This window comes from Panicum virgatum, chromosome 5N (assembly GCF_016808335.1).
Source record: "Panicum virgatum strain AP13 chromosome 5N, P.virgatum_v5, whole genome shotgun sequence".
NCBI lineage: Eukaryota > Viridiplantae > Streptophyta > Magnoliopsida > Poales > Poaceae > Panicum > Panicum virgatum.
In genome coordinates this window covers 13,862,144-13,886,047 of record NC_053149.1, presented here as the reverse complement: position 1 = coordinate 13,886,047, position 23,904 = coordinate 13,862,144, and the positions used below count along the sequence as shown (strand labels likewise).

Below are 23,904 nucleotides of genomic sequence, written 5' to 3'. Positions count from 1 at the left end.
GCCCCAATTTGTTTCCGTGCTACAACTGTGGGCAGCCTGGACACTTTGCACGGAACTGCCCGATGCCACCAAAGCAAGGCCACCAGTCTGGTCAGCAGAGCCAAAAGCAGCACATGGCTCATTTTAAGACGGGGCAAGTGCACTACACCACCCTCGATCGTATTTCTGAGGGAGCTCCAATGATGACGGGTACGTTCTCAGTTAACGATCACGCTGTTACAGTATTGTTTGATTCCGGAGCGTCTCATACTTTTATTAGCAAAGGGTGTGCAGTTAGACTTGGGCTGGAAATAGAAAATATGCCGGTTCCCTTTAGTATTCATTCACCTGGAGGGCATTTACTAACCAACCAAACGGTCAAGCAAGTGCCTTTACGGCTTCAAGGAAAATTTTTTGTCACTCATTTAATTGTGTTACCGACATAGAAGGTGGATATTATCCTTGGTATGAATTGGATGAAATTTTATGGGATCCTTCTAGACACGTTGTCATATTCTGTGCATATAAATTCTCATCTCCATGGTTCTATGACCCTATCTCTAAGGGACCATGAGTTAATTACTCCAACTGTGAGTCACACCGAGGGCAAGACTTTGGCTGATATACCAGTGGTGTGAGTACCCGGATGTTTTTCTGGAGGATTTACCTGGGATGCCACCGGATCACAATGTTGAATTTGCAATTGAATTGCAACCGGGAACGGCACCAATTTCCCGAAGATCTTATCGGATGCCACCCAATGAACTGGTGGAATTAAAGAAGCAATTGCAAGAGCTGCTCGACAATGGCTATATTCGTGCTAGCACTTCGCCCTGGGACTGTCCAGCACTTTTTGTTAAAAAGAAGGATCAGAGCCTCAGGTTGTGTGTGGACTATAGACTTCTGAATGCCGTCACAATCAAGAACAAATATCCACTTCCCCGGATTGATATTTTGTTTGATCAGCTATTCGGGGCCAAAATATTTTCCAAGATCGATCTTCGCTCGGGTTATCATCAAATAAAGATCAGAGCCGAGGATATTCCCAAGACGGCTTTCTCTACCAGATACGGGCTTTATGAGTATTTAGTCATGTCATTTGGGCTGACAAACGCCCCGGCACATTTCATGTATCTCATGAACTCAGTATTTATGCCCGAGTTGGACAAGTTCGTCGTGGTTTTCATCGACGACATTCTTATATTTTCCAAGAACGAAGAAGAGCATGCAGAGCATCTTCGCAATGTCCTTCAGCGTCTCAGGGAGCACAAGTTATACGCCAAATTCAGCAAGTGCGAATTTTGGCTCAAAAAAGTGCAATTTCTAGGCCATGTCATCTCGGAGGACGGTATTTCTGTCAACCCCAGCAAAATCCGAGATGTGCTAGATTGGAAGACCCCTGAGACAGTTCCGGAAATTCGAAGTTTTCTTGGGCTAGCAGGATATTATCGCCGGTTTGTGCCGGACTTCTACAAAATTACTAGGCCCATGACAGAATTGCTTAAGAAAGGGGTGAAATTTGTTTGGGACGACAAATGTGATCAGGCTTTCCAGACGTTGAGAAAGCTTTTAACGTCGGCCCCTGTTCTGGCTCAGCCAGATATCACTCGACCCTTTGATGTTTATTGTGATGCATCAGGTACGGGCCTCGGCTGCGTCCTTATGCAAGATCAGCGGGTGATTGCTTATGCTTCCAGAGCCCTCAGGCGGCATGAGGAGAATTATGCTACTCATGATTTGGAACTTGCAGCAATGGTGCATGCATTGAAAATCTGGCGCCATTATCTTCTGGGCAATCCTGTTCATATATACTCAGACCACAAGAGTCTTAAGTATATCTTCACCCAGAGCGAGTTGAATTTGCGCCAGAGATGGTGGTTAGAATTGATCAAAGACTATGACTTGGAGATTCACTATCATCCGGGCAAAGCTAATGTCGTTGCCGATGCACTGAGTCGCAAGACGAGTTGCAGCTGCGTCTCAGCTACAGTTTTGCATGAAACTTTGTGCCAAGAAATGGAGAAGATGAATTTGGCCATTGTAGCTGAAGGTACCCTTACCAATCTTATCCTCACTCCAACACTTCTAGATCAAATTATTGCTGCGCAGAAAAGTGATGTGGGCATGGGCAAAATTAGGAAAAGGCTCAGTGAAAATGATCCCAGAGTTCAGTGTTTCCATCAAGATAATAAGGGGGTGTTATGGTTCAAGAATCGGGTAGTGGTACCTAAAGACTTGGAGCTTCGGAAGCAGATTCTTGATGAGGCTCACCTCTCTAGGTATTCTATCCATCCTGGCAGTAGTAAAATGTATCAAGACCTGAGGCAGCGATTTTGGTGGACCATGATGAAACGTGATGTCGCCAAATATGTGTCGGAGTGCGATATTTGTCGAAGGGTCAAAGCAAGTCATCTTAGACCTGCTGGCATGCTACAGCCTTTGGATATTCCTTCGTGGAAGTGGGAAGATATTAGTATGGATTTCATTGTGGGACTCCATAAGACTTCAAAAGGGTACGACTCTATTTGGGTTATTATGGACCGCCTTACGAAGTCAGCTCATTTTCTTCCTGTGAAGACCATATATAGAGCACAACACTATGCTGAGCTGTATATCAGTCGTATAATGAGTTTGCATGGGGTACCCAAGACGATTATTTCGGATCGTGGCGCACAATTCATTGCACGGTTCTGGGAGCAATTTCATGCCGCCTTGGGTACTCGACTGATCCGCAGTTCAGCCTATCATCCTCAGACAGATGGTCAGACAGAAAGAATCAATCAAATTCTGGAGGATATGCTCAGAGCGTGTGCACTCACATACAGTCAAAAATGGGATGAATGTCTACCCTTAGCTAAGTTCGCTTATAACAATAGCTATCAGGAGAGCATCAGAATGGCTCCTTTTGAGGCATTATATGGGCGAAGGTGTAGAACCCCATTAAACTGGTCAGAAGCCGGTGAAAGAAATTTCTTTGGACCTGATATCGTTGGTGAAGCTGAAGAACAAGTTCAGGTGATTCAGAAAAATTTAAAGATTGCACAATCCCGACAAAAGAGCTACGCGGATAAGAAACGTCAATCGATCTCGTTCCAAGTGGGAGATCATGTCTACTTGCGGGTATCTCCAACGAAAGGGGTCCAACGGTTTGGTGGGAAAGGGAAACTTGCCCCTCGTTATGTTGGGCCTTTTCCTATTATTGAGCGATGTGGGCCGGTAGCATACCGCCTGGAACTCCCTGCCCAATTATCCGCGGTTCATAATATTTTCCATGTCTCTCAGCTCCGGAAATGTCTCCGTGTTCCAGAAAAGGTGATTGACATAGAAAAGTTGCAACTGGAGCCCGATCTTGTCTATCCCGAGTATCCAATCAAAATTGTGGATCACAAGACCAGAGTCACACGGAATCAAACTAGCAGATTCTATAAGGTGCAATGGAGTAATCACTCCGAGTGAGAAGCTACTTGGGAGGCGGAGGACTTTGTTCGGTCTAAATGTCCGGAATTGCTCCAAACTCACCACGGTACATGATTTTTTCCGCATTGTTTTCAAATTGGCACTTTCACCCTAAATCTCGGGACGAGATTTCTTTTAGGGGGAAGGATTGTAACACCCTGCCCGGATACTCCGGCCGTAGGCCCGGATACTCCGGACATGGAGTTCCTAGTTTATATAATTTTTGTCCTCTGGGCCCCACAATCATTTAAATGGAAAATATCACTCTCTCTCTCTTCCTCACTCTCACTCTCTCCCGTCACCTCTCTCTCCCTCCTTCCCTCACGAGCTCACCCTCTCCCTCGTGAGCCCTCCCTCTCCATGATGCCCTAGACGTGATTTCAAAGCCAAGGAAGCTTCAAATCGGGTGGGGAACCTTCCTCCCCACGAGCTCCTCCCAAGGGTGCCTTGGATTTCAAGTTCTTCGCGCACGAAAAGCTCATCCTAGGTATTCAAACTTGTGCCGCCCCGATCTATGTTTCTAGGAGGTCCTAAGTGATTTCTTTTGGTCAATCAACTCTATATGCATCCCTCAACTAGGATCTAAAAGGGTTTTGATTTTTGGTGGGTTGGTTTTGTCAAAATCAAGATTTCAGTTTTTGGAGCGAAAATGCTGTCGAGTCCGGAGACTCCGGGTATAAGCCCGGATACTCCGGGTTTGGAACACTCCGGGCGAAACTCCGGGTATAAGCCCGGATACTCCGGGTTTGGGACACTCCGGGGGAAACTCCGGGTATAGGCCCGGAAACTCCGGACTTGGGGGTCCGGGTCCGGACACTCCGGGTAGTGGTCCGGATATTCCGGGTCTCTGGAAATGTTGTCAACTAGTATGGGTGTATTTTTATGTAGATTATTAGTACTTATACTCGTTCAATGACTAATTTATCATTACAAGTCATAATTGCATTTCTCATATCATATGCATACGTGTAGCAGCCGCCGTAGAGGAGGTTGTGTACGAGGTGATTGCGGAGCCCCAGGAGTAGCCGGAGCAAGCCAAGCAGGAGGTTCACAAGGACTCGGCCCAAGGCCCAGTTGACCCTAGCTCTGAGCAACAGCCCGAAGGCAAGCCCCGGTGTATAACCCCTAATTTAAATTATGCAATATATCTAATTAAGTATATGTGCATTAAGTTTATAGGAGTTGAATGAAACCTTAGTTGCACAATTCCAAGGTTCCAGGAGTTTTATACTAGCATGCGTAGGTCGATAGCCTTGCCATGCTATATAGGACTCGGTAGAAGTCGAGTAATTTCCTGTTACTCGCGGGATATATGATGTATTATATTCCCATACGTGGAGTCATTGAAATTGAGAATGAGAAGGAATGGAACTTGAGACTGGACGGGAAAAGTGTAGAACCGTCTGTGTCGGTTAAGGACCGTTCGTTGTCTGGCCCTGCTGATTGAGCTTGAATTGTACTAACCGCATGCCGGGAGTAGGAGGTAGTCGAAACCGGTAAGCCTAGTACTGCCTCGCGTCGAAAGTACAGATCTTCATCACCACCCCTTAGGGCGAGTCGGGTAGTCGCGGAGAAATGGGGATGTATGTATTTACTTTTGGTGGTCTCTCGTTGAGCCCGGCTGACTATATGTAGGTGGGGGAGTTCTGTAGTTCGAATCGGGGAGGGAAATGGTTGGCATGTATAGTCCGACGGGGCAAATGCGTGCCGTGTTGATTAGGTCTACCTTGCAAGGTTAAATCGGATCGATTCGCCGTCAGTCGCTCTCGGTTATGAGCACCTTGATCGCAGCACCGCATCGTAGTAAGATCCTATGGAATATGAATGATATATGGATATGTTATTTTCAGATTAACCCTCAATGATTGCTATGATTGATTTAGAGGTGCTAATAGTAGATGATTCACCTAAATAGAATATGGAGCTAAAATAATGAAAGTAAGGAATTACTTTAGTCATTTTTTTTCTACAAAATAACCACCAGCCAAATGCTTTGCATGTCTAGATATGTGGGCTAAGTTATACCCACGGGTCGGGTAAGCCTTGTTAAGTATTAGTATACTCAGAGTTTGTTGGAAAAATGTTTTCAGGACCCGCACACGTTGACTTCTGTCCGTGTTGTGCCAAGTTCGTTTGATTGGATGCGGAGGTGTGGAACGTCGAGGACCCAGGCGCGTAGCTTGGAGTGTTGGAATTGCACACTCGTGGGCTGAGTGTGGAATTCATTTCCGTTCTTATAAATTGTAGTGGGTAGATTCCATGTTTATCAAACTTTGTATAAAAGGCAGATACACCCATATAATATTATGTATTTCGAACTCGGTTTGTAAAACTCTTTGTTGTTATCGTATGTCACTCTTATATATTTTCAAATATGGGTTGTGCTTGTACCATCTGCGCCCACCTTCGCGTGGGACTACCGGTGTTTTTTCGATCGGGCTAGTGACCCTAAAGAATCTAATGAGGCCTTTGGCCCCGCGATTAGAGGATGGTTACTATAGCATTATTGTAGCAAATCGTCAATTAATTATCATCATTAGATTCGTCGCGAAAAGTTACACCCATTTCTACAATTTTTTTACAAATAGACTTTATTTGGTCTTTCATACGGAGACTAGAAGAGGAACGCTAGAATTTTAGCGCGCCAACCAAACGAGGAATTTTTTTATTTTAATCTTTTTTAATCTAATATTTTAATAATAGCCTGTCCAGATCTAAATTTTCAAGAACTAGCCCTTTTGGTCGCGCCAAGCCCCGTGGCACGACTCCTTGAAGGGTCCCGCCACATGGTTCGGCGCGACTGAGTGGCAAGGCTGAGTCGCGCCACATGCTTTGGCACGACTGAGTCGCGCCATGCGCCGTGGCGCGACTCAACCTAATACAAGCCCACTCGGCTAGCCTCATATTCCTCCCCTCCCATTCTTTTTTCCTCCACTCCCCACTCGACCGGACCTCCATGGCGCCATCTCTCCCTCTCCCCCTCTAGATCCACTCCATCCTCCACCCGATTCGAAGGGGAAACAAAGCGAAACTGATCCTTGAAGGTAACTCCTCCATTCTAATCGATTGGTTTTTCTCCATTTCACAGATTTTTAGGGTTTGAGTTGGTTAGGGTTTGAGACGGCGGGTCCGAATCGAGGCTGTGCGCGGGCCATTCTCTTGAGCGGATGTCGGTTAAGGTCCCCATCTGTATGGTGCCGCCTCGCAATTGCTCTCCCATTGCATTTCCGTGGCATCGGTGGTGGCAGGGGCTGGGAACTGTGCGGTGGTACCTGACGTGGCTTCCGAGTCGGGTTTGGCCGGCCGCGGTGTCCTGATTCGCTGTTCCTGATGGATACATGGATGGATCATGCGTATATACCTTGTTTGCGATGCCTTCTCTCTATTCCTGTCGATACCCGGCTGCTGCTACTGCAGAGCTGCTGCAGAGGTGATCTCTTTCACCTGCTGTTGCCTCTGTGTGATGTGCTGTGATCTGCTCTGCTCTGCCTTTGAATGTTCCTAGCCCTTCTGCTCCTCATCTCTCTCAGTTGAATTGAATCTGAAAGCTTGTGCCTCGATCTATTCTTGACGCAGGTGGTGGAGGTCCGTCGCATAGCCCTCCTGCGACGAACACATCCTCGGACAACACTAGCGGTGGACAGAGTAGCTCCAGGCCCCCAACGGCGTCAGGAAGCGGTGGAAGAGAGCGTCTTTTGTTGCACATGGATCTTATTTATCTATCAAGCACTACTGTAATTTGAATTATTGTTGTAGTGGACTTGTAATGTACACTTTGTGGTCATGTATTGGTACTACTATTATTAGACGTGTAATAGACGACACTTTGTGCAATCGAGTATATTGTAATGTCCTATCAAACTGGTAATGTGATATCTATAATCTTGTGATTGGCAATCAAGTATCTTGTCTTGCAAGGAGTCGGGTCATTTCCCTTGGCGCCAAAGTATCTTGAGCCAAATCTGGTCGGCCCAATGCGAGGGAGTCGTGCCATTTCTCTTGGTGTGACTAATTGGCGCGTAACTACCCTAGTCCAGATCTGGTCGGTGCTATCGTGTGGCGTGACTCCTTTACGAGTCATGCCGAGTGGCTTGGCGCGACTCTTTGAAGAGTCCGCCATTTCCAGCGGCACAGCTCAGTGAGGAGTCACGCCAACCTTTGACCCCGACCAGATTTGGCCTAGGCCAAATTTTTGCTAACTAGTCACGGCAAGATAAATGGCACGACTCTTGTTAACTAAAAAGAGTATGAAAATAAAGTATAAAACAACAACAACTTGGAAAGCAAACATAGTAAAGGAAGTGCTAAGCCAAATTTAGCTTCTCATAAGGAAATCAAGGCCAAAACATCTATCATTTAAAAAAATTGCTCTCCACAATATTACAGATATGAAATAACACCATACCGATAATCTTGAATAGATACACTCAGGCATACAGCAAGTGAACATGGGCACTGCGTTACATAATCCTATAATTTAAATGTAGACAGAGTAAAACAATTAGCCATTTGTGGACAGGTCCCGATAATAACCTCCCATGCAGAGGATGCATCGTCAGTAGTGGCCCAAAGGGAGCTTGATAGTTAGGATCTGCATCCTCTGAGCTTGATGTCTCCTCGGACTCCTCGCTAACGATGTCTTGAGGTATATTATATATCTACTATGGTACATGAGTATGGCCACAATGAGGGCCATAAAAACATGCTAAATCCCATCTGGACGACTGAAATCATACCCTAAACATCTTTCATTATCTTTCCTTATCTTTTAATGCCAGTTATTCACTGAAGGTAAGTCACTAAATTCTCCTCATAGTAATAGAGCATTCTAGTACTAGATTCATTGCTATTGTTGTTGTTGTTGTTGTTTTATTTTGTTCAAAAAAAGAGAGTACAGTACCAGATTCACAGTTCCACCAAAAGAAAAAAGGAAGGTTCGCAGTTGTGTATTTGTATTCCAGATTAAAAGAAAGAAAACTAGATATATACATACATACAGTATATAGTAATATAGTAGTAGTAGCATGTCCTGACAAATTACACACCATCTACATAATATCACATACAGTGGTCTAGCTAGCTAGCTAGCTAGCTACAAGGGCATGAACTCGTCGTCGATGACCTTGTAGTGCTTCGTGGCGTCGTATTGCTGCACGATGAGCATGGAGGCGGTGGGCGAGAAGTCAGAGGATGCCAGGATGTCGCCGACGGGGCCCAACTCCAGGCACTCGGCCCACTCATCCAGCCCCTCCGTCAGCACCGAGCTCCGATCGCGGCCGCGCCCCACCATGAAGAGGAGGTACTCCGACTGCAGGCCGCACAGCACCGCCACCAGCTCCGCGCTGTACGCCACGTGCTTCTCCAGGTACCCCATGCCCCTGCCGCCGCCCGCCACGTGCTTCCGGTAGAACTCCGCGAAGAACTTGTCGTCCACCTGCATCTGCGCCTCCTCCTGCCCTAGCGCCGCCGCCGCCGCCGCCACGCCGGCTCGCAGTCGTCCGCGCCGCCGATGAACACCACCACCACCGCCTGTTCCTGCTTCCCGAGGCCCCGGTCCACAACCACGCCCACCGAACACGGCGCCAGCTGGAGCACCTTCTGGTTCACCAGCCGGAAGCCGAAGTGGCCCGCGTTCATGCTCCCGTCCACCCGCTGCGCCTTGTGGAAGGGCAGCAGCACCAGCGCCACCATGGCGTCCTCGGCGCAGATGCAGATGTCGCTGTGCATGTCCGGGAACGACGACAGCGCCAGCAGCCGCCGCACCCTCACGCCCCCGGGCCCGCCGCACTCCGCCTGGTATGCGTCCAGCGCCTCGCTGATGAGCTTGCGCATCTCCGACACCTCCTCGTCCACCACCGTCACGCCGTCGAAGCCCCTGCCCTTGACGATGGCCGCCGCCGTCTGGTCCGTCAGCTGCACCATGTCCACGGCGTAGACGGCCAGTTCGCCGCCGCACCGCCGCGCCTCCATCAGGCAGACCAGCGTCGACACATCATGCGGGCCATGCAGCCCCATCAGCCGCCACTGCACGCTGCGGCGGGACCCGGCAGCGACGGGAGGCGCAGGTGGCGGCGGCCGGCGGCGCCAAGGAGCCTAGCGATTTAGCGAATGAGGGAAACAGGGAGAATACGACGCAGGCTAGGGTTTTTTGTTGGGCCCATTTCAACTCGAACCCTACAAAAACCCTAACCAACTCAAACCCTAAAAATCTGCGAAATGAAGGAAAATCAATCGGTTAGAATGGAGGAGTTACCTTCAAGGATCAGTTTCCCTTTGTTTCCCCTTCTAATCGGGTGGAGGATAAAGTGGATCTAGAGGGGGAGAGGGAGGGGCGACGCCATGGAGGTCGGGTCGAGTGGGGAGTGGAAGAAAAAAGAATGGGAGGAGGAGGAAGGGGAGGCTGGCCGGGTGGGCTTGTATTAGGCTGAGTCGCGCCACGGCGCATGTATAGGTGGCCAACTGGGCCGAGCCCGTTGGGCCAGCACGGGCACGGCCCGAGAAAGCACGGCCCGGCCTGTGGGCATTCGGGCTCGTGCCGTGCCCGTGCCAAACACCAGGCCGTGCCTGGGCCGGCGAAGCGGCCCGTGGCACTAGCACGGGCCCGGCCCGGTTAGTGGGCCGGCATGTGTGCGGCCCGTTTAAGCGCCGCTCCGCTCCCTCTTCTCCCTCGCGTCGCCGCTCTCTCTCGCTCCGCTCCCTCTTCTGCCTCGCGCCGCCGCTCTCTCTCTCTCTCGCCGCTCCTCTCCCGCGCCGCCGCCGCCGCAGCGCTGCTCCTCCGGCCGCCGCCGATCGAGCCTCCTCTCTCCTCCGGTCCTCCCTCCATCCCTTCCTCAGCGACATCGACGGCCGGAGCCGAGACAGCGCGGCACGCGGGTCTGCATCCCCTCGACGGCTCGACCTCAGCTCGCTCGCCTCCGTCCGCGCCTTCGCCGACCGCTTCCACCGTCACCCCCGGCTGCCGTCGTCGCCGGTCGTCCGCCGCCGCCCCGCGCAGACCGCTGCGCCGCTCGGGCCCAGCGTGCCCAACGGCACGGCACGGCACGCCGGCGCCCTCGCCGGGCCGTGCCCGGGCCGGGATGTCGGCACGGCGGCACTGCGCGGCACGGCACGGCGGCGCCGCCGTGCCCCGGCGTGCCGTGCCTCGGCGTGCCCGTGCCGGCCGTGCTCGGGCCGTGCCCGCGCCGTGCGGCCCGGTTGGCCACCTATAGGCGCATGGCGCGACTCAGTCGCGCCAAAACATGTGGCGCGACTCAGCCTTACCACGTCAGGTCCGCTGGCACACGCGCTGCCAGCGTGGCAGCTCGGTCGCGCCGAAGTATATGGTGTGATCCTTCAGGGAGTCGCGCCACGAGACTTGGCGCGACCAAAAGGGCTAGTTCTTAAAAATTTAGATCTTGACGGCCTATTATTAAAATATTAAATTAAAAAGGATTAAAATAAAAAAAATTCCCAAACGAGGCCTATAGCGAGCTGAACCTGCACCGAGGTCGAGCAGCCACGGGCTGCCAGCGGCGACACGAGGGGCGGAGCTGCGCCTGCGCTCGCCCTGTTTCGGTAGAGCTTCTCCACTTATTTCTGCAGTTGTTTTTGTGAAGCCCTACCAAAACAATTTACACTAAAATGAATAAGCCGACAAAAGTGGATTCACCAGTCTCTCTCTCTATCTCTCTCTCTCCGATTGAGTATCAACAATACTCCTAGTCGAAGTTATCTAATTTGCTACCAACACAATTGCAGCTCGTGCTTAAGTGGCTTAATTAGCCATAAGGACCAAATGTATATTGTCTCCACCTTTTTCAAATATTATGTGCCCAGATTTTTTTTTTTGTTCATAGGGTTGCCAAAAATGCACACTTCCATGTCAGGTGCTCGTTCTCAAGTGTTGGTGCATAAAATGCAAGTGATTGTAGAGTAGTAGAGAACACGTGTACTCTTAAATAAAAATTGAGGTTGAGGAATACTCTAAAAAGAAATTCGTTTGAAAGAGATTAAAATGAAAATCCGGGTGCATGATGAGTGTAATAGTTCATATCCGAACCGGATAGAGAAGACAGCGGGGAGTGGTATACAGTATCGAACTGCCGCACCAGCTCAGGCTGATTAACTGCAAAACGCCGGCCATCTTCTGGCTGAACAAATGCGGCACCAGCTCGGGGACTGCCAATACACCGATCAGTAATTCAGGTTGTACACTGTCTAGTGCATGTACTGAACAAGTCAGGAATCAAATTCATTCCTCAAATCATAGTAAACCTCCACTACTTCTCTATCTACTCCTAAAAATTGTACCAGCCTCTAGTCCTACAGTATTTCCCTCTCACACCGCTCCATCACCAGCCTCTAGCCCTCAGCCAGACAACAATATTTTTCTCTCATCCCACTCAAGCTCCAGACTGCACCTCCCTGCCGAACAGAGGACGCCGGCGTCCGTGGTAAGTCGCGGGGTGCGATCCGCGTGAATCGAATTTGGTTCAGCCATCGGCCAGTTTCCTCCGTCCTATCATTCGCGCGCAGCCGCTGATCTCCTCCCTTCGTACGTCGCCCCGTCTCTTCGTATGTCGCCCAGCCCCCTCCCGTCCGATCCGCGCCCGCCGCCGCGCGCGTCCTCCTCCCCCGCCCGCCCGCCGCCGCGCTTCCTCCTCCCCCGCCCGCCCGCCGGGGCACGCATCCTCCTCCACCCGCCGGCGCGTGTCATCCTCCGCCCGCCGGCGTGCGTCATCCTCCTCCGCCCGCCGCCGCTCGCATGGCACCGAAGCGCCCGGTCGCGCCCGCCGCGGCGCCGTCGGGGTCCGCGTCCGAGGCCTCCGACGCGGAGGCGGACGCGCCCCTGCACCACCCCTCCTCCCCGTCGCCATCCAAGACGCCGCCGCCGCCGCCCAACCCTAACCCTAATTCGTCCGCCGCCGCGCCCGCCTTGGTCGGAGGAGGAGCTCTAGGGCGCTGTTGCCGAGCGGCCGGCCAGACTCCGTGCAGTGCGTGAGGAAGCACGCGGTTGCGGGCGTGTGCCAGCACGCGCTCCTGCTAGCACCACGGCACGACCATGCCGCGGCCCGCGACAGCGTCAAGTAACCCCTGTGAGAGCAGCGGGCGGGTGTCCGACCGTAACACGGTGGAGCTAGCTGCTTGTGAATGGGAGGGGGACGGAGGCACAGAGCAGCGGTGCCACCCATGCGGATTTTCGGATAATGCCGGCGGCCGGCGGCGGGGGCACGAATAGGTCGTTTGCAGTTGCAGCAGATGTTGTCGCACGAGCTGCTCGAGGACATCTGTAGGTACTTCCTAAGCTCTAATCCGTATATGCATGTTCTTTGATTCCGTCAGATCAATCAAGATTAATTTAAACAGAATCACCTCAGGAATTGGTTCGTGCTGAACTTGCCCAAGAAGGAGCTGATCAATGGAGTTGATTGGTGGAGCCTATTCTTGCTGGAGCAACCCCAACCTCAAGTTTCTCTCCTTGAATCCTTCAAGGATTTCGCCTCTCAGTAAATCTGCGTGTACCTAAATGCATCAGTGTCACTAGATTGACATTTGACACTACTTTCATTGCGTTCAAGATAATAGAGATGCAAACTGTTATCAGACCCAATATCGTGCACCTAGATTATGCTGAAGAGGCCTTGCACGTATGTTCCTAAAGTCCAAAATGATTTAAGAGTATGCTATTTAAGTTGATCTATTTAAGTTGATCACGCATAAGGTTGGATTGAGTTTGACGCTTAGTCCTATATTTGTTGTACAGGTACCGATATGCCACAATGAAGTAGAAAAATATTTTATAGACTTTAAATAGCTCTATATATTTATCAAAAAGAAACTTTTGCCATCTGGTATATACTCAAAGCTCTGATTCATCAGACAGGGTGATTTATCAATGAGGGCAAAGGCATTCAAAGTGTTGAGGAAAAAACCAGTTCAGGTAACATAATTCGTACTTACACCTCCAGTAGGTTAGTTTTCCTAATAAACATGATCACCTAATTACTAGCTGCCTGAAAGTGCAGAAATGGCCTTGTTCCTATAACTGGATTTGTACTTGACATCCATATCAATTTATATTGTGTTACGGTCAGGCGAATAGTTGGGCTTTCTTTTTAGCTGACATCCATATCAGAATCATCATTCTGGCTGACCATAGATCGCACATTATTGACCGACCATATCTCTGCAGATTTTGAAGGCATGAGTTGCAAGCTGATCTACGGTCAGGTACCACCTCCCTTGCTATCCAGACCTTTGTGAGTGCTTCCCAAACCACCAACATGACAACCCAACACTGAACGGCTGCACTTGCAAAACGGTTGTACTATTATACATGTTTCTCCTTTTGTATCTTCAGGTTCCATGTCCACGCTTTCTGCCCCAGTCTGCCCTAAACTTCAGTAGATGAGGAACCATCGCCTGGTTGAGTACAGGAGAAAGAATATAAGCCTGCATGTCACCAGATTTTTCAAGATGCTGCTGAAGAGACCTTGGATGCAACTTATCAACATGATTCAAAAGGTGTGCTATTTTAGTTGATTACACATGAGGTTGAGTACTGAATTTCCAATTTCCTATGCTGATGCTAATTTTTATTGCTTTTCTACTTAAATTAGAATGGATAATCTTTATTTCTTATTTGTTCGCAATTTGACCCATACCATTTGTTGTAGAACAATTTTTGAGCTGCGTGAGGCTGATGACCACATGCTGCAAGATATACTCTAGAGATCTTCAGGTATATTGTTAGTGCTTGGCAAAGAACTGCCTCTCAAGTTTGTAGAGGTCGATGAGGAACAGGGAAGGCTTGTCATCAGCAATCGCATGTTCGTGCTGCTTCACCGGAACAATACCAAAAAAAAAAGAGGGGCAAAGCTACTTTTGCAACTCCGCGGGATCAGAGTGGGCATCCATGCTTCTGCGGTGCTGCCTCGCGTGATCAGCCGTGCTTCAGGTAATTCGCATGTATTTGCACTCTCCGTCATTTTCTATGGTATATCCACCTGAGATTTCAGGTTTGGAGGTTTCTGCTTGTATTTTTTCTTTGAAACCAATGCTTGTACGCGTACATGGAAATTGAATACTATGAATCATTTGTGGCATACTCCTACTTGCATTCTGCAGGCTATATGTGTTTCCTAAAAATATAGCATGTTGTTTAAATTATTCCAATCAAATGCTCAGCAATATTAAATTGATTTTGGGGTGCTTGTGCCCTGTGTCTCAACCACAACGGCTCAGTGCAGAGCAGATGGACAGTATCAACTAACTGGAAATGGAAGATTGATTCTCTTAATGGTGAAAAATTTATCAAAGTTGCTGAGGTTCAGGAACCGAAGTGAAGGTATGCTTGTGCTATATTTTCCATGTTGCAATCATGCAAAAATAAACCATTACAGTTGTACTATTTGTGGGCTTGCTTTCTTGCTCTACTCAGCCAAGGTAGCCGTAGCTCAGGGACGCCACTGCTGATTGCTGTTGTTGCCCGCCAAAGCATACTCCTACTTGAAAATGGAATACTATGACTTCTTTGTGGCATACTCCTACCGATATAGAAGTATTTATGCATCTATTTGATATGGTAATATCGATATATAGTTCTCAGCTGGCCCTGTTGTAGTAAAGCTTGATATGATAAGCCGTGATGCATTGTTGCAAAACAATGATGGATTGCATATGTTTTTTAGCTCATGTTTGGTCCGTATTTTATGATTTTTCTAATCAAGTATTATGTGTCTTGCGCTATGAATCTTTTTGCTGCCCGTAGCAACGCACGGGCATGAAGCTAGTCCAGAAAGAAATTTGCACTTCACTCAACTAAACTTTCCTCCACACCCACACCATAGCCAAGGACATCATGCCCAGCTCTGTAGGCCGCCCCCGGAGGATGCTTTATTCTCTCTGCACAAGCGTAGCAGTTCTCGCCATCAAAATAGTCGGGTGGGAATTTGCCATCTGGGAAGACACCTTTGATTCTCAGACCACCTGAAACAAAACAAAACAGTACCATTTGTTCAGAATTTAGATGTATGGGACAGAGTTTCAAAAGCATACCAGTTTCAAAAACTGAATCAGAAAACTAGCACAATCACTCAGTTTAAATTCCAGTACAAGTTCCGGTGCATGTTGAGGTGTTATGTTACCAGGATTTAAAAAATATGCTAGGACTTTTGACAACGAAGAAGAACTCATGGCTTATGCAATGCACATAGCTTATAAATGATTGGGTCCACTATGTCGGATTGTTTGTGCAGCGTGTGAGAATGGTATTCAATTCAAGTTTATACCTTCCAAAGTAATCAAAAACTAATCTCTACTCCAGCAGACACAATACAGCAGTCCACCTTAATATTTGACCTCTATTTTAGATAATGAATAGACTGCACCACACTTTTCAGTAATCCCTTTATTTTCAGTTTCATGTCATCTCTCACCAGATTAACAATTCTTGAAGAATACTGTACTCTTGAGAAGTAGTAAATGATTTATTTGGGCAATGGATTTTCTAAATAAGTTGAAATTGTTAATCTTAAAACCAGCTCAAGCCTCAGAGAATCTAATTTCTGTTTCCTGTCCGCTAAACTATTCAATAGCAACTTTGGCTATACAGATTCCAATTGCAACTGTAAAATGTGCCAAAAGATCACCCCTAGTAGTGCTAGTACTGTAACTACCGTGATTTGCGAAACAGCAAGTCAAAAGATAATAATCTAGCTAAAACTTATGAGCAACAAAAGAAGACAGGAACATACAAAGAAAAAGGAGCTTACCTGAAGTCCGCTGTTGCCATCATCAATGTCATTAGACATACACAACTCAGCAAAGAAGGTCTTCTCCAAGCCTGTCTTCACGTCCCGAGCTATGAAGTTCATGTGCGTGTGGTGAGGATCCTGCAGCCGATACTCGATGAAGCTGTAAACTTCGTTGAGGCGCACGTGTACATACTGGTATTGCTCATCCTTTGAGGAAAAGAAGAAACAATGGTTGCATATCAAAGCAGTGAAACAACTCCCATGAAAAAAAGGCAGTGAAACAACTGAAACAGAACAGCTATGGGTGATAGGCTAAGAAGAAGGAATAAGTGCTCACTGGATGATTTTTGTGGTAATGAACCAACGCCATGTTTGCTCTCTTCTTATATAGTCGTCGATAAACCAGAATCTGTCTTTCTATTGGCCATCCATATCCCTTCTCTATGTTCTCCGCCTCCACATCATCCACGCTCCCCTCCTCGATTTCCTTTTCTACACGAGATCCAGTTGGCAACGTCCCGGAATCAACAACTGGTTTGCTGCATGAATCATTGCAGATCATGTTAATCTTCTTCCTTGTTACTGTGCTACCAATTAAACTACAGATGAGGTGCACATGGCTTGGTTTTAAATTACACTAGCGTTTCGAACTAAACAGCAATCCAAATCATCCTCACTGGAAAACGAAATAAATCACTTTGGCTCCACACGCGGACGGAAAAGAGGGGAAGGGAAGATGATGCGTCTGGAGAGCTTACACATCAGGATGAGCGCGCTTGAGAGCATCTCTGATGATCTTCCTTTCCGGCGGCGCTCGCTGTCCCCGCCGAGACCCGCTTGGCACCGGCCCGGAATCAACAACTGGTTTGCTGCATGAATCATTGCAGATTTGCAGATCATGTTAATCTATTCCCTCTATATACTATCACTCATTAACTAACTATTTATTTATCGTTTTTTAATTTAAAAAAATCATACAGTATTTGTACTGTCATAATACACATTATCATCATATTACGGGGCTCAAATGAGATTAATATCGTGAAGAAACGGTGTGATTAAAATATAGGAGGAGTTGAAACTCACCATATATACGAGGAGAGTTTCAACTCCCCCATATACAGGGGGAGCTTTGGAGGGAACTGTTGGAGGAAATTTCCCCCCAAAGCTCCCCCTACGTAGGGTGGGGGCGGTTCCCAGGGAACCGTGGGAGCAAGCCTGACTCCGGCGATTTTGGTGCGAGATCTGCGTGGGGCTGTGTAGTGGCGGAGCGTGAAGAAAAACTAGGGGAGGCGGGGCAATTCATAGCGCTAACACAGACACCTATAAAAAATTCATGTAGAAATTTTTTTTGATAGTATAAACAAATGCAATTAGCATCCAGTCAGAGAGAATCATTAATCAAGAGTGGCGTGCTGCTGTTGCTATGCTGCATGCGGTCATGCATATGTGCAGCAAGAGTTCAGGAGGAGGAGGAGACAGACATGCAAAATTTCACCAAGCAAGGGGGGCCCGGAGCTCAGTTTGACCTCCACTAGGCTCCGCCCCTGGGGTTGTGGGTTATGGGATTTGCCGATTTGCTCCTTTCTCATCTATTCCCTCGGCTTTTACAGGAGAAATTTCAGAATTTTACGATAAATTCGTGCGCCTCACGGAATTTTGACACTCAATTCGCATGTCTTTCAGAATTTGACATCAAATACGCGAATTATTTCAGCTTGAGGGTTTCTCACCATTTTTCTCCATTTTCCTCCATTTTCTCTTTTATCCTTTTTCCCTTTAACCAATAAGCAATGGGAAAAGACGATACTGCCCCTATGCCTTATCCCTTCACCATGAATTAATCCACGGGCTCTCTCTCTCGTGCGCCTGTCTTCACCTCCCTTCCTCTCGGCTGGATGAAGAATGCATCCGCCGGCCCCTGCTCCACGCCTCCACTCGCCGCACGACCCTATGCTGCACTCGCTGCGCACCGCCTCCTGCTGCACTTGCCGCGCGCAGCCCCCTGCACGGGCCTGCTCCTTGCCGCCGCGCGCCGCAGCCCTGCTTGGGTGCCTTGGCCCTCGCCGCGGCAGAAACGCCGCCCCCGCCGCCGCCGTCGTGCCCAGCCCAGCAACGGCTGCGGACAGGGAATGCCGCCGCCCAGCCGCCGCCCCTGCTGCACGCGATGCGTGCTGCGTGCTGCCCCCCTGCGTGGGCCTGCTCCTTGCCGCCGCGCGCCGCAGCCTCGCTTGGGCGCCTTGGCCCTCACCGCGGCACGAACGCCGCCGCCGCCGCCGCCGCCGCCGCCGTGCCCAGCCCAGCCCAGCCCCTGCTGCACCCGCCGCGCGCCGCGTCCTGCGCGAGCCTGCGCCTTGCCGCCGCGCGCCGCAACCCCGCCAGGCGCCTTGGCCGGCGCATGGAGCCTGAGCGGCGCGAGCCGCGAGGGAGGCGAGAGAGAGCCCGTGCGCCAAGGGCCTGGGAGGAGCCGTTCCCAAGGACAAGGCAGGGGCATTTTGGTCTTTTCATTTGGTCTGGAGACTGAAAAGAAAATGTAAAAGAGAGAAATGGGAGAAAATAGATGAGTGAAAGACTTGCAAATTGAGTATCAAATTTTAAAAGGCGCGCAAATTAAATGTCAAATTTTAAATTTTCTCCTTGTACGGGGCCGCAATGGGGGTTGCTCGGCTTTAGAATATAGAATCGGACTCGATCAGCAGGAACGCCTGAAGCGACTGCGTGAGACTAACGCACCATGGGGCCCGCATGTCACATAGATTAGATTTTATATATATAACAATTTCTTTTCACGAGAAAAGAAATACCTTATGTTATACTAAAAAGATAAATACTTAAATATGTTTACTGTTATTATTAGGATGTGTCTCCTTATGAACTGATTGATATTTCTTACATGTCAATCACCGGTTCTAACCCTTAAATCTCCATCCAACGATTCACGCTACTTCCTCCGTTCCAAATTATAGATCATTTGATTTTTTTAATTCAAAGTTTGACCATTCGTTTTATTCAAAAAATTTGCACAAATATGTTAAATTTAAATCATTCTTGATGAACTTGTATTGATAAAATATATCACAACAAAAGAAGTGATATTTTGCACATTTTTTTGAATAAGACGAGTGGTCAAATTTGACGTCAAAAAAGTTAAATGACCTATAATTTGGAACTAAAGGAGTAGCTAGTACGTTTTTTTCAACCCACATTGCACTGTTGCGCCTCCGGATATAGCAGAACATTGAGCCTAGCTTTTTTTTTAATGTGTTCTTTAGCTAGCTAATATGTATATTTCTTTTTCCCAACTTGGCTGCAAATAAAATTATAAACAGTTTTTTTCTAACCATATTCAAAGAGAGGCGGCCTATGTTACATTACATTATTGACACACATAAAAGTGGTGGGAGTATACATCCTCCTAGCTACCGAAAACGAAAAGTACCTAGGTTATTTTCCCCAATCAATAAAAATACCAGACAAGTCGACTCCAACACAGAAACCCCTAGGACAAAAAGGATATGTTCAAACATGTAAACATAGAGGGAACATCTTTGCATTCGAGGAAAACAACATAATACCAATCGCCAAGCTGAGGTAACTAATTTTCTGATAATCCTCTACTTTTTGCTGCGAGATCCATTCCCTTAATGATCCGTACCCCCCCCCCCCCCCCCCCCCCCCCGCCCAAAAAAAACCCTGCTAAAAGCATGTAGATGCATGTTTCAGCATACAATACTTTGAGGTAAAGATTAATATTCAACCATGTTTGATTGGTCCAACACACAAAAATTTCGCTCAACAAGTATCCATAAGCAAATTGTCAAATATTAAACTGTAGTTACAAAATATTAGTAATGGATTACAAACTCGAAGGAGTGTATTGTGAGTCAGATATTAGCGGTCCTATGTTTCATCGAAAGACTAATCGTGATTATTCGATGACTAATCCGACAACTTGCAATCTAGTCAAGCTAATCGAGTCGGTTGGTGGGTATAATCGGTACCAAGGAATCAATAAGGGTGATTAGTCGCGACTAATCATGATTAGTCAGATGATTTGATAACATTGGTTCATACTGTTCAATTGAATTCTCTTTCCACTTGGAAAAGTTCATACTCGTATTTCAAGGTCAAGAGTAAGAGAAGCACTAAAAATGATTCCAAGTTTATTAACTCAAAATCAAGCACTCATTAATGTTGAGAGATTAGCAAGTATATGGGCCCATTTTTTTACTTGTTAAGTCAAGCTAGAGTCTTTGCTTTGTTACTATTGGTGACCGACATCGCCTAGATCGTTTGGTGGTGTTGGTTCCTGCTATGCTCTCAAGTAGTTGTGTTCGATCCGAAATCTGTCAATACGAAGTTGGCGAATGGATTACCACTAGAAAACATTTGGTACTTGCACATACTAAGAGAAGTGCTATTCTTTATTACCCAGTTGCTCCAACGAGAACTAGATAAGAGTACCAACTTTTCTGTACATCGGGAAAAAATAGGTGCTCTAATTTTTTCTTTGTTTTTTATTTTTAATATATAGAATAATCATATTAGTATAGTGTTGAAATTAGATAATTTTTTTTGGAAAAATAGAATAGTACCACTTTCTAGGTTTAGACATATGGATGATCAGGCTTGTTAATAGATGTGTTAATAGTAGTATACATATACTACTTGCTACACAAAGGTATTTGTCCAACGCAAGTTCTGGCCTGCGAATAATATCTGTCTCAACCAAGGTTCTAAATAGCCGGCTATAGCCACCGCTATAGTCTGCTATAGCCTTTACGAGAGGAGAAAACTAGGATATCCATAACTTAGCTCTAAAAGGCTAAATCCGCTAATAGCTAGCTATATCCGGCTATAGCCGCTAAATTATGGGTTATTTAGCCAACTAAACCATATATTAGTCTTTATTTATTGTTAGTTTACTATTGAACTTCATCATTTACAAAATTTTAGTATTTCATCAACGATATAACGAGGGAATGAAGCCCAAGATGTATTTCAATGCATGAAATTTTCTTGATTTCATGTCTATATGCAAAATTACTCATAGATGTATGCATGATGTTGAAATAGAAATGCATAATTGTGGGGAAGCTTCTAGAAGATTAGAGAGTATGCATGAAACATGGTGAAATATATAATACTTTAGAAATTAGATATTTGCATAGTTAGATAAGTATCAGGGAAATTCTAGAGTTAGATATTTAGTAAAGAATTGTATAGAAGATAGACACATGGCAAAACCATATGAGCCATGGAGTCCTATAAATTGGAGAGCCATAGAGTCCTATAAATTGGGGTGCTCCTGTGGCAGAACCGCCCGACATACACCGGCTTAAGTGCGCTAACCATCGTTGCAAAGGCAATTAGGTTTAACTCGCACAGCAGACGGAGCACATCGGAGGTCCGTCGGGTAAATTCCTGATAAAACCACTTAAACCTGGATCGAACAAAGCAGCATAACTCACGCGAAGACGAGTCCAGAGATTACAACACCTCACAATATATTACACCACAAAGTTTAACATAAAAGTAGAATTACAAACCAAGTTCCAAATTTAACAAAGTATTTTTCGTAGCACCAACATAAAAGGAAAACACCAGAGTTCTTTATTGCAGCGAAAATACTACACGATATCTAACGACGGTATGGGTGTCACGATGAAGCCCGATTCGTGACATCACTCGATTTTGCCATCGCCGGCCGAGGACGTATCCCACTCCACGGACCAACCAGGCGGGAGAGTGCAAGGCCAAGTCAGACTGGCAAACATATCCTCAAGGGTTTCACCTGAAACAAAAATGAGCCACAAGCAAGGCTGAGTATACTAATACTCAGCAAGGCTTATCCGACTAGGATATACTTAGTCCTTTAACTAGACATGCAAGGCTTTTGGCTTGAGGGGTTTGTTTTGCTGAAAAGCAGTAAAGAGTAGATCCTTAATTGCAGGTTATAGTTTTCAGGTTCTAGTTCAATTAACCATTCTAGGTGAGCATCTATCCAATAGCATACATGGTGAAAACAATTATCTTTTATCACCCAATCAACCATATTCATCACCCTCATCTTTCACTTCTTACTCTATGTTACAGAAGGGTTAAGCAGTCTCAATAACCGGTGAGAAACGGACGATTCGAATCGAATTTGTTAACCTGGCCAGGCAGACCTAAACACACGTCACGTGGTTACTCCCAGAATCACACGTGCAACTTTTCCCTTCAATTCCCGCTTCACGGAACAGGCCCACCGCCCTCGACTACAGAGCCCGGCCCTGCACCCGTCATTAGCTAGATGAGAACGACGTCAAGACGGTGGGAAGGTATGTTCCGGCCGCGGTTCAATCCAGTACTTAAGCTTACCGATTACCATATTCTCGGCATGTGATTAGTACGTTCAAACGCTTAACCACCACTACCACACACTGCGGCCTTATCACTTTTCACTAAACAGACGGGGCATCCCGAGTATCACGACCCCGCCCGTAGACCTTATAGTGGTAGCAAGTAGTAAACAACCAACTCCTATAATTCTCGCGAGTGACCGGAAATCACTCGGCTTCTACCGAAACATTAGCATAGCCAACTAGCGACCTATACATACTAGTGTTCAAACATAGGTACCTAGGATCATGCAACTAAGGTTCCAATCAACTCCTGTAACTTAAATGCACAAGTATATAGGAACAATAATAAGTTGCATAAATTTAGAATAGTAGGACATGCTCCGGGGCTTGCCTTCCTGGGCGTAACTGGATCTGGGCTCTTCCGAAATCGGGTTCGGGTCTTCAGTAGCTTCAGTTAGATTCACTTGAGCTTCACGCTGCTCACTCTCGGACTCGGGCACCAGCTCGTACGTCCCGTCAGCGAGAGTAGTAGTATCTATATGAGATGCAATGCACATGGGTGAGTCATTGCGATGATAACAACTTATAACTTACTTCACTATAAAGTTGTAATTCAAACAAAACCCGAAGTTAAAGAGTGAAACACTTCCATTCCTATTTTACTAGGCAATCGTTTATAGAGTAGTAACTCAATATATCCAACTACATAAGACATCATGATCAACAGCACAAGAAAGATATACTAACTTCCTAAACAAGTGGGAGTAGTTTCCTATAGTAATTAAATCATGGTTGGTTAATAAATCAACAACTCAGCACACATACAGTAGTAAATTCAAAAAAAATTACATCAAACAGAAGGTAAACATAACTAGACATCCTGCAAAATTCATCCCAAAACATGTAGCCAATTACCCAGAACAAATCATGTAATCAGACAACTCCTAGAAAAAAATTGAATTATACAGGTTAGAACAGAGTATAAAAGAAGCTCAAACTTTAACAGTAGGTCTAAAAAGTGATGAATTAGCTACTGTGAATTTTTCATGATTTTATCTATAGATAATTAATTATGAAAAAACAAACAAAACAGACATCATATTTACAAGATTCATTTTTAGCTCGTGTTCTAGTCATGAATTGGGACTCAAACTTAATGGACAAGCTAAACTATTCAAAAATAACACTCATAAATATTTTCATGATTTATCATCTACATAAACTATTTATAATAATTAAAGTATACTAAACAAGGATTAAATCAAATAATTATATACACATGAGAACTGACCACTAAATTTTTATAGAAACACTAGTGTCACATGAACAAACCACCATAAAAATTTCAGAGCATAACAAGGCTTCAAGAAATAATTAAGAAAAAGAAT

General features: G+C 46.6%; 1 protein-coding gene and 1 long non-coding RNA gene across 2 annotated transcripts; one reads left to right on the top strand and one right to left on the bottom strand.

The window, feature by feature from the left end:
* Positions 1-8,527: 8,527 nt before the first annotated feature.
* On the bottom strand, positions 8,528-9,450 carry LOC120674579 (cation/H(+) antiporter 28-like). Its single transcript, XM_039955743.1, has 2 exons — positions 8,953-9,450; positions 8,528-8,833 (listed from the first exon to the last, which is right to left on the bottom strand). The coding sequence occupies exons 1-2, from the start codon at positions 9,448-9,450 to the stop codon at positions 8,528-8,530; spliced, it is 804 nt and encodes a 267-aa protein (XP_039811677.1).
* Positions 9,451-11,955: 2,505 nt separating this feature from the next.
* LOC120673943 lies at positions 11,956-13,024 on the top strand. The gene is made up of 2 exons (XR_005674922.1): positions 11,956-12,707; positions 12,792-13,024. It is a non-coding gene; the product is annotated as an uncharacterized LOC120673943 (long non-coding RNA).
* The last annotated feature ends 10,880 nt before the right edge of the window (positions 13,025-23,904 follow it).